The sequence below is a fragment of the Camelus dromedarius genome, chromosome 1, assembly GCF_036321535.1.
Source record: "Camelus dromedarius isolate mCamDro1 chromosome 1, mCamDro1.pat, whole genome shotgun sequence".
Classification (NCBI taxonomy): domain Eukaryota; kingdom Metazoa; phylum Chordata; class Mammalia; order Artiodactyla; family Camelidae; genus Camelus; species Camelus dromedarius.
This window is the reverse complement of record NC_087436.1, coordinates 123,162,828-123,175,058: the sequence shown is the minus strand read 5'-3', so window position 1 is coordinate 123,175,058 and position 12,231 is coordinate 123,162,828. Positions and strand designations below refer to the sequence as shown.

Genomic DNA, 12,231 nt, shown 5'->3' with positions numbered 1-12,231 from the left:
GGGTTGTGAAGACCCTCCTGGTTCATAAGGACAGTGCCCAGGGTGCCTGGAGGTGGGGGCTCCTCCACGTGGGAGGTGTGGGCCTTCAAGGGTAGAGGGGTGGATGACACAACATTGTAAAATAACTGTAACTCAACAAGAAAATGTTAAGAAAAAAAAAAGGGTAGGGGGTGGAGGAGGCAGACACTCCTCCTACTGTCGCACACCCCCGCCCAGGAAGAGGGTGGCCAGCACTGGAAGCTGGGGAGGGGCAGCGGGGCCAGGCCCACCCTGCCTGCCCCACCCCCAGAGCAGGGAAGGAAGCAGGGCGAGGGTGCTGGCCAGGCAGCAGGATCTGGGCACCTGTCTCTGCAGACAGGCAAACTGAAGAGCTACTACACAGACCTGGAGGCCTTTGCAATGGTAACCGCCGGCCTGTGCCACGACATCGACCACCGGGGCACCAACAACCTGTACCAGATGAAGTAGGCGTGCGCCCTGGAACCCCCACATAGCTGTCAAGTGATTTAGTTGGAGCATCGCCAGGGAGGGGCCTGGCTGTAGACTGGGCTTGGGAAAGCGATCTGCTTGGGAGGGGCTGCAGCATCCAGGGGGTCCTTCCCCACGGAGGGGGCAGGGCAGATGCCCGCTTCAGGGCTTCTGACCACTACTTGTTTCTCATAAAACCTCTGTACCAGATCCCAGAACCCTTTAGCCAAGCTCCACGGCTCCTCGATTTTGGAGCGACATCACCTAGAGTTCGGGAAGTTCCTGCTCTCTGAGGAGGTTCGTGTTGTCCCTTTATACACTGGAGGTATTTCCTGGTCAGCTGACCCTCGCCAACACTCCTGGAGCTCCCCAGGCCAGCGTCCACACCACAGACTGTCCAGAGAGCAGATGTTCTGACCTGTGTGGGAGGCCCCAGTGAGGCTGGAGAAGGGACGCAGGCTTGGCGGCAGTGAGGCCATGGGTTCTGCCTGGTGATTCCAATTTGGAACTGCCCCCACCGCGGGGTGGGACGGAGGGGGTTAGGGGCCCTCCCGCCACGATGTGGGTCCACCTGGGTCTGGTGCCCGTGATCCTTGGGTATAAGACGGAAGACCTCCAGGACGTGGAGGAGGGAGGGGAGGGCGAAGGGGCTGCCGGGCCACATCTGTAACCCGAGGCCCTCCCGCAGAGCCTTAACATCTACCAGAATCTGAACCGGCGGCAGCACGAGCACGTAATCCACCTAATGGACATCGCCATCATCGCCACGGATCTGGCGCTCTACTTCAAGTGGGTGCGGCCGCCGCCTGTCCTCAGGGGGCCCCTGGGTAGGGCCCGTGGGGAGGGAGCCTGGCTGGAGAGGGCCGCACCTCCCGGCAGCCGCGCCCGCCCCGCGCCCGCCCCGCGCCCGCCCCGCGCCCGCCCCGCGCCCCACAAGGCCTGGAATCCCCGCCTGGGTTCCTCTCCTAGAAGGGTGGGCGGCGTTAAGATCAAGGCAGACGCGTGGGGGCGAGGGGGCGGCGATCGACTCCCTCCCTTTGTCCTTGGGGTTCAGGAAGAGGACAATGTTCCAGAAGATTGTGGATGAGTCCAAGAACTACGAGGACCGAAAGAGCTGGGTGGAGTACCTCTCCCTGGAGACGACGCGGAAGGAGATAGTCATGTGAGCCGCAGGGCAACGTCTCCGCCCCTCCACCGCCGGTTAATCCTGTAGACCTCACCCCCAACCCCGCAGGACTAGGAGACCCAACGCCACGCCCCCCGCCCCGCCCCTGACGTTCCAAAGCAAAAACAGCTGATTTCTTGACAGCTTCCGTGCCTCAGACAAACGCGCTGCCTCACCTGCTCTCCTCTGGCGGAGGCAGCAGGATTTGCGGTCAGACAGGCCGTGTTCAGTTTGTGGCCTTTGGCAATAGCTTGCTCACGTTAGGAGCTTCCATTCCTGTATCTGCCAAGTGGAGATTCAGAACTACATCCTCCCCCAGGCCTGTCCCAGAGATCTAACAAGGAAATATGTGTAAAGCACCAGCACTTAAAAGCCCCCAATAAAAACTTGCAAGAGGGAGGGATGAGGAGGCCGGGAGCATGGGGAGAGAGCTGCAGTGGTGTGCAAGGTAGGACCGTCCACTACTGGAAGTCACTGGGGCTTGGACTTGTGCCCACGGTCACTGGACCTCACTGGGTGGAGGCGAGGGAGGGAGGCCAGTGTTGGTGTGCCTGGAGCTCCATTTGCCCACAGGGCCATGATGATGACGGCGTGTGACCTGTCTGCCATCACCAAGCCCTGGGAAGTCCAGAGCAAGGTCAGAGCCACACGGGGCCCAGTGCTCATGGGGTTGCATCTGGGTGGAGCCTGGAATGGGGGACAGACCCAGTCATCTGAGAGTAGTGCTGCTGGCGGCTTCCCAGCTCGGGGGCCAACCAGTGCCGCCACGGAGGAAGGGGCTTCTGCATTCCAGTGTGCCAGCCCAGCCTGAATAGTAGGGCCACCAGAGTCTGGGGTGGAGAAGACCGAGGGGGCACGGGCCTCCTGGCAGGATCTCAGGACAACATCTGACCAGGCACTGAATTCTACAGGATGAATGCCTTTTGTGTGCACTGCAGGTGGCCCTTCTGGTAGCGGCTGAGTTCTGGGAACAAGGAGACTTAGAGAGGACGGTCCTGGACCAGCAGCCCATTGTGAGTGTGGCCTCCAGGATCCACCACACCCATCATGGTCACTGGGAGCTCCAGGCCCAGCTCTGGGCAGACAGGGGCCCCCAGGGGTCCTGGGGCCTAAATTTCACTGCATAGGGTCATGTGAGAGGAGCCTGGTGAGAATTTAGTGGGCCCAGGATCTGGGTAAAGTTGCGGAAAGTAGGGATTGGGTAAAGCTGCGATGGCGGCACAGAGGCAGAAAGCTGTTGCTGAAGCTGCAGAACCAGGCTGCGGCTCATTACCAGAGGCCTCTGTGGGCCCAGGCAGCTCTGCGGTGAGCCCCTGCCACGTCATGAGCAGCTCTAGGAAGGCTAGGGCAGGGCAGGCCTGGCCCGTGGGGATAGTGCCAGGCCAGAGAAAGCTGGTGGCTGGAGTTCAGGGTTCACACCCTGAATGTGTCTGTGGCTGGAAGGGGGAGGTGGAGAGGAGGCAGGGAGCACGGGGGAAGGCCAGAGTAGTGTGGACAGTAGGAGTGTCCAATACTGGAGGGACACTGGGGCTTGGACCTGTGCCCTTGTGGTCACTGGACCTCACAGAGGTGGAGGGGAAGGAAGGAGGCCAGTCTGTGTGTGCCTGGAGTTCCATCTGCCTGCAGCGCCATTATGATGCCAGGGCCTTCAGGTCAGCAATGTGGGATCAGGAATCCGTTGGTAGACTGAAGTTGTACCTGCATAGGTACCAGGCAACAAGGACACAAGCAATGCCCAAGAATGTGCAGAAGACATGGAGAGAGGTTTTGTCTCACAAGCCAACTCCAGCCACTGAAGAGCTGTCTGAGCACGGGGCTGGGAGGGCTCTGGGCCAGGTGCAGACTGCAGGAAAGGGTGCCCCAACAAACTAGCAAAGTCTCTTGGGGTAAGGACAGGCAGCCTGTTTGTCCCCTCCGGGCCAGGGCCTCTAGGATCCTGCATGGATCCGCGCGGCACGCTGAGCACAGTGGGCAACTGTGAGGAAAAGACTGCCAGGAGGCAGCCAATGGGGGTCCAGAGTCTGTGGACACTAAGGACAGCTCCTCCAAGCGCATCTAGGGTTCGCCCCTCAGGAGTCAGGGCCGGGTCTTGGATCAGCACCATGGATAGCTCGCTGGGGAAGCTAGAGGAAGGGGCAAGTGAGCTCTCCACGGTTGAGGGGAGGGGGTATTGACAGGGCTTCAGCCCAGCACTCCCCAGGACACTGCCCCAGAGCAGGGGCCGCTGGCTTGGAGGGGAGTGGAGCGTCCTGGCTCTCCCTTCTAAAGCAAGCTGGGCCCATAGGCAGTGCTCATTCTGTCTCCATGGACAAGTTCATCGAGCTCAGGTGGGGCTGAGTCTGGGGGTCTCTGGGAGGTGCCGGGCACACCCACCATTCAGTGCCTCACAGTGCCCCTGCTCCCCTACAAGCCTATGATGGACCGGAACAAGGCGGCCGAGCTCCCCAAACTGCAGGTCGGCTTCATCGACTTTGTGTGCACGTTCGTGTACAAGGTGAGCAGGGCGGTCCTGGGCTGCTTGGGTTTGCCAAAGATGGGGTGCTGGTGTGGGGCTCCCATACTCCTTGCATCTGCACTTAACTTCTGAAATCCTCAGTGTCACCCCCAAGGGGGCCCCTTCCCTCTACCTCACCCTGTCAATTCCTCAGAAGCACCACGAGCTTTCCCACCCAGCTTTCTCCCTCCTGGAATGTCCTGCTCACCTTGAGGTCTTACCTAAAACCTCCTTTCCAGAACCCACCTTAGGGCACTGCGGTGCATTTGTTCAGTGTCTAAACACTGGGAGGAGGGGGGTGGTCCACTGTCACCAGCTTAGTGTGTCAGGCCCAGCAAACACCTGGACACATCTGAGTGACAGTGGGACATGTGCCAAGGACCTGGAGCAGGTGCTGTGACATCAGCTCCAGGGACTGGCCAGGGAGTTAGGGGGCAGAGCCCTCCTGAGTGACACCTACCACCACATCACAAGCTCCACCCCGGCTGTTCGCTGCAGTCTCAGGGCAGACCCCACACTCCAAGGAGGAAGTTGTCTGGTTCTGAGTGAAGTCACTCCTGACTGGCCCTGTCCCACTCCCCACCTCAGCTCCTGAGGCCTCACACTGCCCTTCACTGAAACACCACCGAGGGGCTATGAGTGCTGGGGAGGAAGGCAGGACCAGGATGTACACACTGGTCCCTAAAGTGGTCTCATGCTGAGGCCCCATCAGGCATTCCCTTCCCACTGCCCAACCCCATCCACCCACATAGCTTGTGTATGGTTCGTGTGTGCACGTGTCCACGTGACACACACTTCATGTCTCATGGGTGTTCAAGTGTGATCATATGCACTCTGTGATCCATGTGATGTGCACGTGAGACAAGTGAAGGAGCCTCAGGGCCTGCCAAGTCTTCCCAGTGCTGCCCACCTCTGACAACGTCCCTTCCACAGTTGTTTTCTCTCTGAGGGACCTCACCCCGCAGCTCCTGTTCTGACCTCAAGGACACAACCCCCAAGCCTTTCTCCCTTTTCAGGCCTTTGCTGGGAACAGGACAGCTCAGTGGTCCTCCCTCCCTCACTAGGGCAGTAGGGCCAGGATGGCGCCAGGGAGGAACAGGCGTGGGGAAGCCACCTGTCCCAGCCCACACAGGAGCCCCTGGGAGGTGCGGTCAGACTTCCCAATTCCCTTTCCAGGAGTTTTCCCGCTTCCACGAGGAGATCCTGCCCATGTTCGACCGGCTGCAGAACAACAGGAAGGAATGGAAGGCCCTGGCTGATGAGTACGAGGAGAAGGTGAAGGCTCTGGAGAAGAAGGAGGAGGAGAGGACGGCGGCCAAGAAAGGTCTGGGCTCCTCACCTGCCACGGCTGAGACTGGCAGGGGGCAGGCATGTGGTGAATCCCCCAAGTTAAAGAGCATGAGGACAGGGAATTAAACAACCCAGTTACATGTGGAGAAAAGCCAGGCTTCAGGCAGCCCTGTGGTTAGCGCACTGGGGTCTCTCACTGCACAGGAAGCCACTGTGGGGAGGCCCGTCCCTGCTGATTCAGTGTATCCATCAAGCCAGACCAAAAGAACTCACCCAGTTCCTAGCCGAGGACTCTCAAGGGAAGTGACTGAGTGTTACTTCCTTATAAAGGGGAGAAAAGCCCTGAAATATCATGATCTCTTAGCAGCTTTTGTTCCATCACCAAGCAGCAATTCCCTCCTGAGTAACTCAGAAATCTGCCTGTACTCTCATGCCACCCTCAGAAACAAAAGAGCAGATCTAGAAAAGAAGTAAGCTGAGTCAGCAGGCGTGACCCCATTCCCCGTCCCGTGTGCAGAGCACTGTTCACCCTCACCCTGCCTTGTGGGACTGCAACTCCACTGTAACCAGTCAGCGCACCCCCACATCAGAACCTGTGACCCTGCATGGTTTCCAGAACTTTTGCCAGCACTCCCTGAAATCTCCAGCAGGAGAGGGAACCAATGTAAACAAGACGGCTTCAGGGCTGTGGGAGGCCAGGGCTGGAGTGTCACCGATAGCTGAACTAAGAACAGCTGAGCTAATCGGCTTAGGCTGACTACAGCCCCTGCTCTGCCCTGCTCTGCCCTCTGCCAGGCTGCTGAAGGACATGGCCAGGAGGGAGGGAGCTGGGCTGGGGTGCGCAGTTCTTGCTCAGTCTTGTCTTCTCTTACAGCGGGCACAGAAGTCTGCAATGGTGGCCCAGCACCCCAGTCTTCCACCTGCTGCATCCTGTGAGCCAGTCGGCGGGATCCCACGGCTCCCTCAGCCCACACACCCACAGACGTTCTGCCTCTAACCACTGGTACAAGCAGCTAGGAAGCCTGAGAAAATGACTGAAGACAATTTTGGCTATTTTGAATGTTTTTAAGGTTTGTGTTTTTATGAACTAAAGCCAACTGTGATTTGAACAGTGTAGCCCACCTTACGCTCATCCATCTTTTGGATGCATAGTGATACCACCAGGAGACCTCTGAACAGGGTCTGGGAACTGTGTCTAAAAGCACTGGGTGAATACATTCACAACTGCACATGTATTTATGTGCATACGGGTAGAGATAGACACACAGATGCCAACTTCCATCCGGTTTAGAACAAATATATGCACAGAAACTTAGAATAAAATAAAGAGAAAGCATGCTGCCCTTTTTTAACATGGCACAGGACATTTGTTTCTGACCAATTGTAAAATTCTGCCAGAAAGGTCAAGGCTGTGAGAAGCAGTGATCAGTAATGAACGCTGTGTGTGGAGTTGCTCTGAACCGCACTGATGGACCAGCCCAAGTCCTGCACAACTGAGGTTTCCTCCTCGGAAGCAACCACGTGCCTCCAATGACCTAATGGTGCTGAGCTGTTAGGAAAAGCAGAGTCAGACCCAAGCGGCACAACGCACGACGCACACTTGAAATGAGTACTAATAATCTGATAGAAAGTAGGAACTTTTAAGTTGTAATGAGCTCAAAAGCATGTTTCCAGATACTGGGTACTCCTCTTGGCTGCAGGATGAGCCAGTGCCCTAAGGCCAATCTGGGTGTGGTTAAGGCTGTTTCCTAGAATGCCAGGTGGGAGGGAGGGCGCCCCACACAACCTTCTACTCACAAGAAGGAGCGGCTCAGTGACAAGGGGTCGTGTATGGGGCCGGAGGCTCCTCCAGGTCCCCAGAGGGACCCCAGTGCCAGCTGCCCACCAACCTCAGGACATCCCTGGGGTGTGCACCATCCCCACTCAAACTTCACCTCTACAAAAACGGCTTTGAAGCACTGGCTGCTTCTCATTTTCTCCTCATTTTACAAATGAATTAGAGCTCTAAGCCCAGATCTGCTCCAAGTGCAAAGCTGAGAACAGGACTTCGGACTTGCCCACCCCAGGTCTCCTCGGAGAAGCACAGCCATTAGTGTGGGGCCTGCATTCGGCTCAGGCACAAAGGCTGCAGCCCCCTGAACAGCTAGCTGCGCCCCAGCCTGGTCCTCAGGAGGCCACAGCCCCTCCCTGGGGCTAAGGGGAGCATGTGTGAGGTGAGGGGTGGAGCCCCAGGTCCCGACTATAAGGGCATCAGCCTGCCCCCGACCCTGCCATGCCCACCCGAGGGTCTGAGCAGGGTTAGTGTTACCATGGTTAGCAGAGAACACCAAGCAGCACCCAGGACACCAGGGCTAGCCATGTCTCATTACAAACTGCGCCCTTTGTCCACCACACCCCCCAACCCCTCCACCGCAGAGCAAGCGATGGTGTTTCTGTGATTCCCACCTTGTCTATGCACCGCATCCTGGGTCTGTGGCCAGTGATTAGTTCTTTGAAACTCCCTCCCCATCCACACCCTAAATAATCTGAGGAGGTGGGCATACAGCTGCTGAGCTCGGGTCCAGAAACCAATCAACTGGAGACAATAAAGGAAAGCCAGAGAACCTACACAGCACAAAAGGCTTTATTCATCCACGCTGCTCCAGAGAAATGCAGGCTCACTTCAATATGCTGTCCTCTTGGGCTGAAAGGTTAGAAGGAAAACACACATGCCACCACACATTCAGGAAACCCAAAAGGACTGCGTGAAACAGTATCTAATCTCAGTGGAGCCCAGCTGTGCTCTGCTTACACTCCCACCCTGGTCTTTCCCATCTCTGCCTGTTCTGACTGGAACCTGCTATTGAACCCAGAGAGCTGGGCCTCGTTCTGGTCCTGTGGCCCCTCTGAGGGTGGCAGACAGCTAACCTCCAAGGCCTAGGGGCTAGGCCCTCAGCAAAGGCAAGGATCACATGTCCCCCTAACACCCGTGACTGCTTCCCCCTTCCCCCAGAGAAGGACCCACTGGGCCAGTGCCCTCCACTGTGGGGCTCACTGGAGCAGCAGCTGTTTCTGAAAATCCAGGTGGAGGGCAAAAATTGAGTAACACAAGTACCTTCTGCCAGTTCTCTCTCGATCCGCTTCAGTTCGTCCTGCTTCTTTTTCTCCTCAGCGGCTATCCTCCTCTCCTCTTCTGCCCGAGGTTTCAGGTAATCTGTTTAAGGAAATCAGTGGGGGGGGAGGCACTCTCAATCAACCTCTTCACTGAAATGCTGCATAAAAGCAATTTAGTCCACAGGCAAAGTTATCTTCAGATGCATTGCGAACGCCAGAGGCGACTGCTTTCCACTCTTTCCCTGCGTGTAGGTAAAGCCCGACATTCACCCAACAGAGAGCCCAACCCAAAGGGCAGCTACAGGGTCCCCGAGGTCACCCCAGACGTTCTGCTCTCTCTCTCGGCCCTCTGTGATGAAAGGAGCTGCCTCGAGTCAGACTGCAGCACTCCCACACACCCTCAGGACCAGTTTTAACAAAAATCAACTGCTTCCAGTTCCCTGGACGGTACCTGGCATCAGAAGGCGCTCGTCCCGGCTGCCTGAGCCCGACTACGAGCCTGCCGTGGCCGCGCTCGAGGGTCGGCCCGCTTGGCCTCCGGGTCCGACACCTCCCACCCTGCCCCCTCTCCGGCCTGAACGCGTTTACTTCGGGGCACCAGGAAGTCCAAACTGGCCTCGAGAAGCCCCGTGCGCGCGCCGCGGGTCACTCACTGTAGCGCTTGGCTCCGTAGGCCATGCCGAGGAACAGGGCGGAGTAGCGGCCAAGCTGCGGGGAAAGGGCGGTCAGAGGCGGCGGCCGCGGGGGGGCTTCTCGGCCCGCGGGGTCGGGGCGCGGGGCGGGGCTCCCGGGCGCCTGGGAAGGGGATGGAGGGGGGAGGGAGGGGGTCGCAGCCGCTGGGTCGCGGCGGGGAGCAGTGAGAGGGGTGATCGCCCCGCCGGGTCGGGGACTGGGCCGGGAGTCCCGCGCTCCGCGGAGTTGCACACGCGCAGGCCCACGCGGAGCCGAGCACCGGCCGAGCACCAGTTCACCTTGATGAGCGGAGAGACTTGCACCGGCGGCACCATCTTGTCCGTGACCTTCGCACCGGAAGCACAATCCCGACCGAGGAGGACACCGCCTTAAAAAAAAAAAAAAAAAAACCACCCACGCACCCTAGCGAGCGCATGCGCTATGGGGAGCGAGCAGGTGTGTGGGGCGCGCCCCCTGGTGGCCCCGAGGGGAAACGGCGCGCGCGCGCGCGCGCCCGTTCGAGGAGTGACGTCACCAGGCGCGTGCTGGATTGACTGTGCATGCGCAATGTTCCGGGTGGGGCCGCGGGTACCTACCCTCGGGGATTAAAACTCTTGCAGACCCTGATGTTTTCAGGCATGGTTGAGCCCAAAATCGAGGTCCGGACACCATAGGTATAAAATATTGGAAAAGTATTAAGTCCTCCTTACAAAGTACAAAATAGAGCGCTCCCCATCCTCCCGCCCTGGGCTGTCCCGCCCCGCCCACGCTGCAGCGCGTTCCTCAGCCACCCCAGGCCTGTCCATGCCTGAGGCCGCCCCAGGTCAGCCCCGAGGACGGCCCGGGAAGGGACTCCAGGCTCTGGTCAGAGAATCTGGGGTCGTCCTGATGCAGGGTGTGACCTGAGTCAGGCCGGCTACCCCTGGGCAGGTCCATTGCCCAGGCCCCTCGCCTAGTGGAGGAGGGTGGCAGCGGCTGGCCCCTCTGGACTCAGAGCCCTGTCCTGGGGCCATACTGCCTGGGGTGCCGCCTCCCGCACTTGAGCAGCCCCAATACCAACCCCCTAGCAGAGCTACAGCTTCCTCACCCCAGGAACCACTCCAGCAGAGGGGGTTGGGGTCCTCCTGGGAAGTCCACTCCAGCAGAGCTTGCTTCCTGGGTCTCCCAGACTCCTGGCCTCAGGACCGTGCAGCCCGAAGCTCAAAGGTACATCTCAACCCAGGAATCCCCAGAGGGGCCCTGGCTCTCACTTATGCTGCCCTCTGCTGGGGAGGCACGATTCTCACTGGTGGGGTACTCTGTATCCTCAGAGGAGACGCCTGTCTCCCTCAGCTCTGTGGTCAGCCCCAGTTAAGGAGCAGCTGGGCCAGCCCCTGTATACAGAGGGGCTGCCCAGAGATGGGGCAGTGGTGGCCAGATAGCCTCCCAGCTGAGCAAGCTGCGCTAACACACGGTTCCCATGGCAACGGGGCTTGGGGGTTTGGTGGAGGACCACCCACCCCATGGGCCGGGCTCTGCTCCCAGCATAAGCTCCCTGAGAACCAGGGCCTGGGGCTCCACTGTGGAGGGAGACCATGCTTCTGTTTCTAAAGGGGACCTGTGATTCTAAAGAGAACAGGATGCAGGGACGAAAACTCCAGGATAGGTAGCAGGTGCTCAGTAAATCTGCACCAAGCGGAGGCTCCAAGGGCGGCTCCAGGGGTCTGGGCAGAGCCTGCTCTCTCTCCACTCACTGGGGGGTCCTGGCTCTGGGCCTCCCAGCAAGGAAACTAGAAAATCACCTGTATCCTGGGCTGGGAGTGGGAACAGTGAGGCCAATCCTATAGGGCAGCTGGGCCCTTATCTGAACCCTCTGAGGGTCCTGCCTCCAGAGGCTTCTGTGGGCCTGGGATCAGGGGAGGGCCTCACTAGCCCCCACCCCCACAGCACTGCTCCCTGAGGAAGCTGTAAGTGTAACTGACCACCACAAGGCCCAGAGTCAACCTTCTCCACTGCCACCAGGCAGTGCTGAGACCACCCCCGCGACCCGCCCTCCGCCTGACCTTGCCCTTGAGCAGCTGGGCAGGTGACCTCAGGGGACAAACATGTTCTCCCTTCCCTGGAGTTTTAAATAAACCAGACTTCTCAGCAACTCCTGCTCCAGCATTAAAAATAAGGGTCTGTTGGGCTGGAGTTGGGGTGGCTTCACTGTGGGGGTGGCGATCAGCAGAGGACACACACAGGTACAGGAACACATGCACACAAAGCCCCCCAGGGAAGACCCCTGAAGTGAGGGATGGGGGGGAGACCCAAATTGGCCCAGGGTCCTTCCTGGGGACTGTAGGGGGTTAGTGGGGAGGCATCCCACCTGGCTCGGGACGCAGGGGCGGCCTGCTGGTGTCCACCCTGAATCCTGATATTCTCCCAGGAGCCAGGCTCCACCGCTGTCTTAAATGCTGTGCTCAGACCCACGCCAGCCCCAGGAAACCTCCCAGTGGCTCCGCTAACCTCTTCTGGCTTTCCCCAAGTCACGACCTTCTGAGCACAGATCCCACAAGCCTTCCCCTCTCAGTGGAGCGCTCCCCACTCCTGTAGCTGGCCAAGGTAGGACCAGGTGTCACACCCAGACCCTGCCTGGCTGGGAGTGGCAGGGTCCCTGTGCAGCCAGGCCCAGGTCTCCCCAGTTAGTCACACATTCGCCTTCTGGGGTCCTCTAGGCAGAGCCCCCCGGAAGCCCCTAGGTTCCTGCAGTTGGATGTGTGAATGGTGAGCTGGCCCTGGGGTCTCGGTTGGCAGCACTTAAGGGGTGCCATGTGACCAAAGGTGTGTGCCCCCCGAGGAGCAGGGCACCCCTGTTTTTCAGCTTCAGCAGGTGCTGTGTGGCTCAGAGACATGCCCCAGCCCCACCCAGACCTGTCCTGGGGGCTAGGAAAACTTGTTCTCCGGGTGTGAAACTGCAGAATCCTGTCTGCCCACTTCCCTCTCCCCTAGGCCTCCTCCTCCTGCTAGGCCTGCAGACCCCCATTCTTCCCAGCCCCTGACTCTGCACTTCCCCCAACCAGGGACCTCC

The 12,231-nt window shown here is 59.1% G+C and overlaps 1 protein-coding gene and 1 long non-coding RNA gene across 3 annotated transcripts in view; one reads left to right on the top strand and one right to left on the bottom strand.

Annotated features, from left to right (window-relative positions):
* Window positions 1-6,755, top strand: part of PDE6B (phosphodiesterase 6B) — a 29,006-nt gene extending 22,251 nt beyond the window's left edge. The window contains exons 14-22 of one of the 2 annotated variants that reach the window (XM_010993861.3): window positions 355-464; window positions 678-765; window positions 1,157-1,257; window positions 1,523-1,630; window positions 2,207-2,270; window positions 2,572-2,646; window positions 4,044-4,127; window positions 5,304-5,451; window positions 6,292-6,755. In XM_010993861.3, the coding sequence (XP_010992163.3) occupies window positions 355-464; window positions 678-765; window positions 1,157-1,257; window positions 1,523-1,630; window positions 2,207-2,270; window positions 2,572-2,646; window positions 4,044-4,127; window positions 5,304-5,451; window positions 6,292-6,353 (840 nt within the window). In that variant the 3' untranslated portion in view covers window positions 6,354-6,755. The remainder of the gene's footprint in view (window positions 1-354; window positions 465-677; window positions 766-1,156; window positions 1,258-1,522; window positions 1,631-2,206; window positions 2,271-2,571; window positions 2,647-4,043; window positions 4,128-5,303; window positions 5,452-6,291) is intronic. The other variant, XM_031439605.2, reaches the window with a different exon arrangement.
* A 1,267-nt stretch (window positions 6,756-8,022) lies between these two features.
* On the bottom strand, window positions 8,023-10,398 carry ATP5ME (ATP synthase membrane subunit e). The gene is made up of 6 exons (XR_004132533.2): window positions 10,270-10,398; window positions 9,779-9,805; window positions 9,482-9,570; window positions 9,164-9,218; window positions 8,512-8,610; window positions 8,023-8,100 (listed from the first exon to the last, which is right to left on the bottom strand). It is a non-coding gene; the product is annotated as an ATP synthase membrane subunit e (long non-coding RNA).
* Between the last annotated feature and the right edge of the window lie 1,833 nt (window positions 10,399-12,231).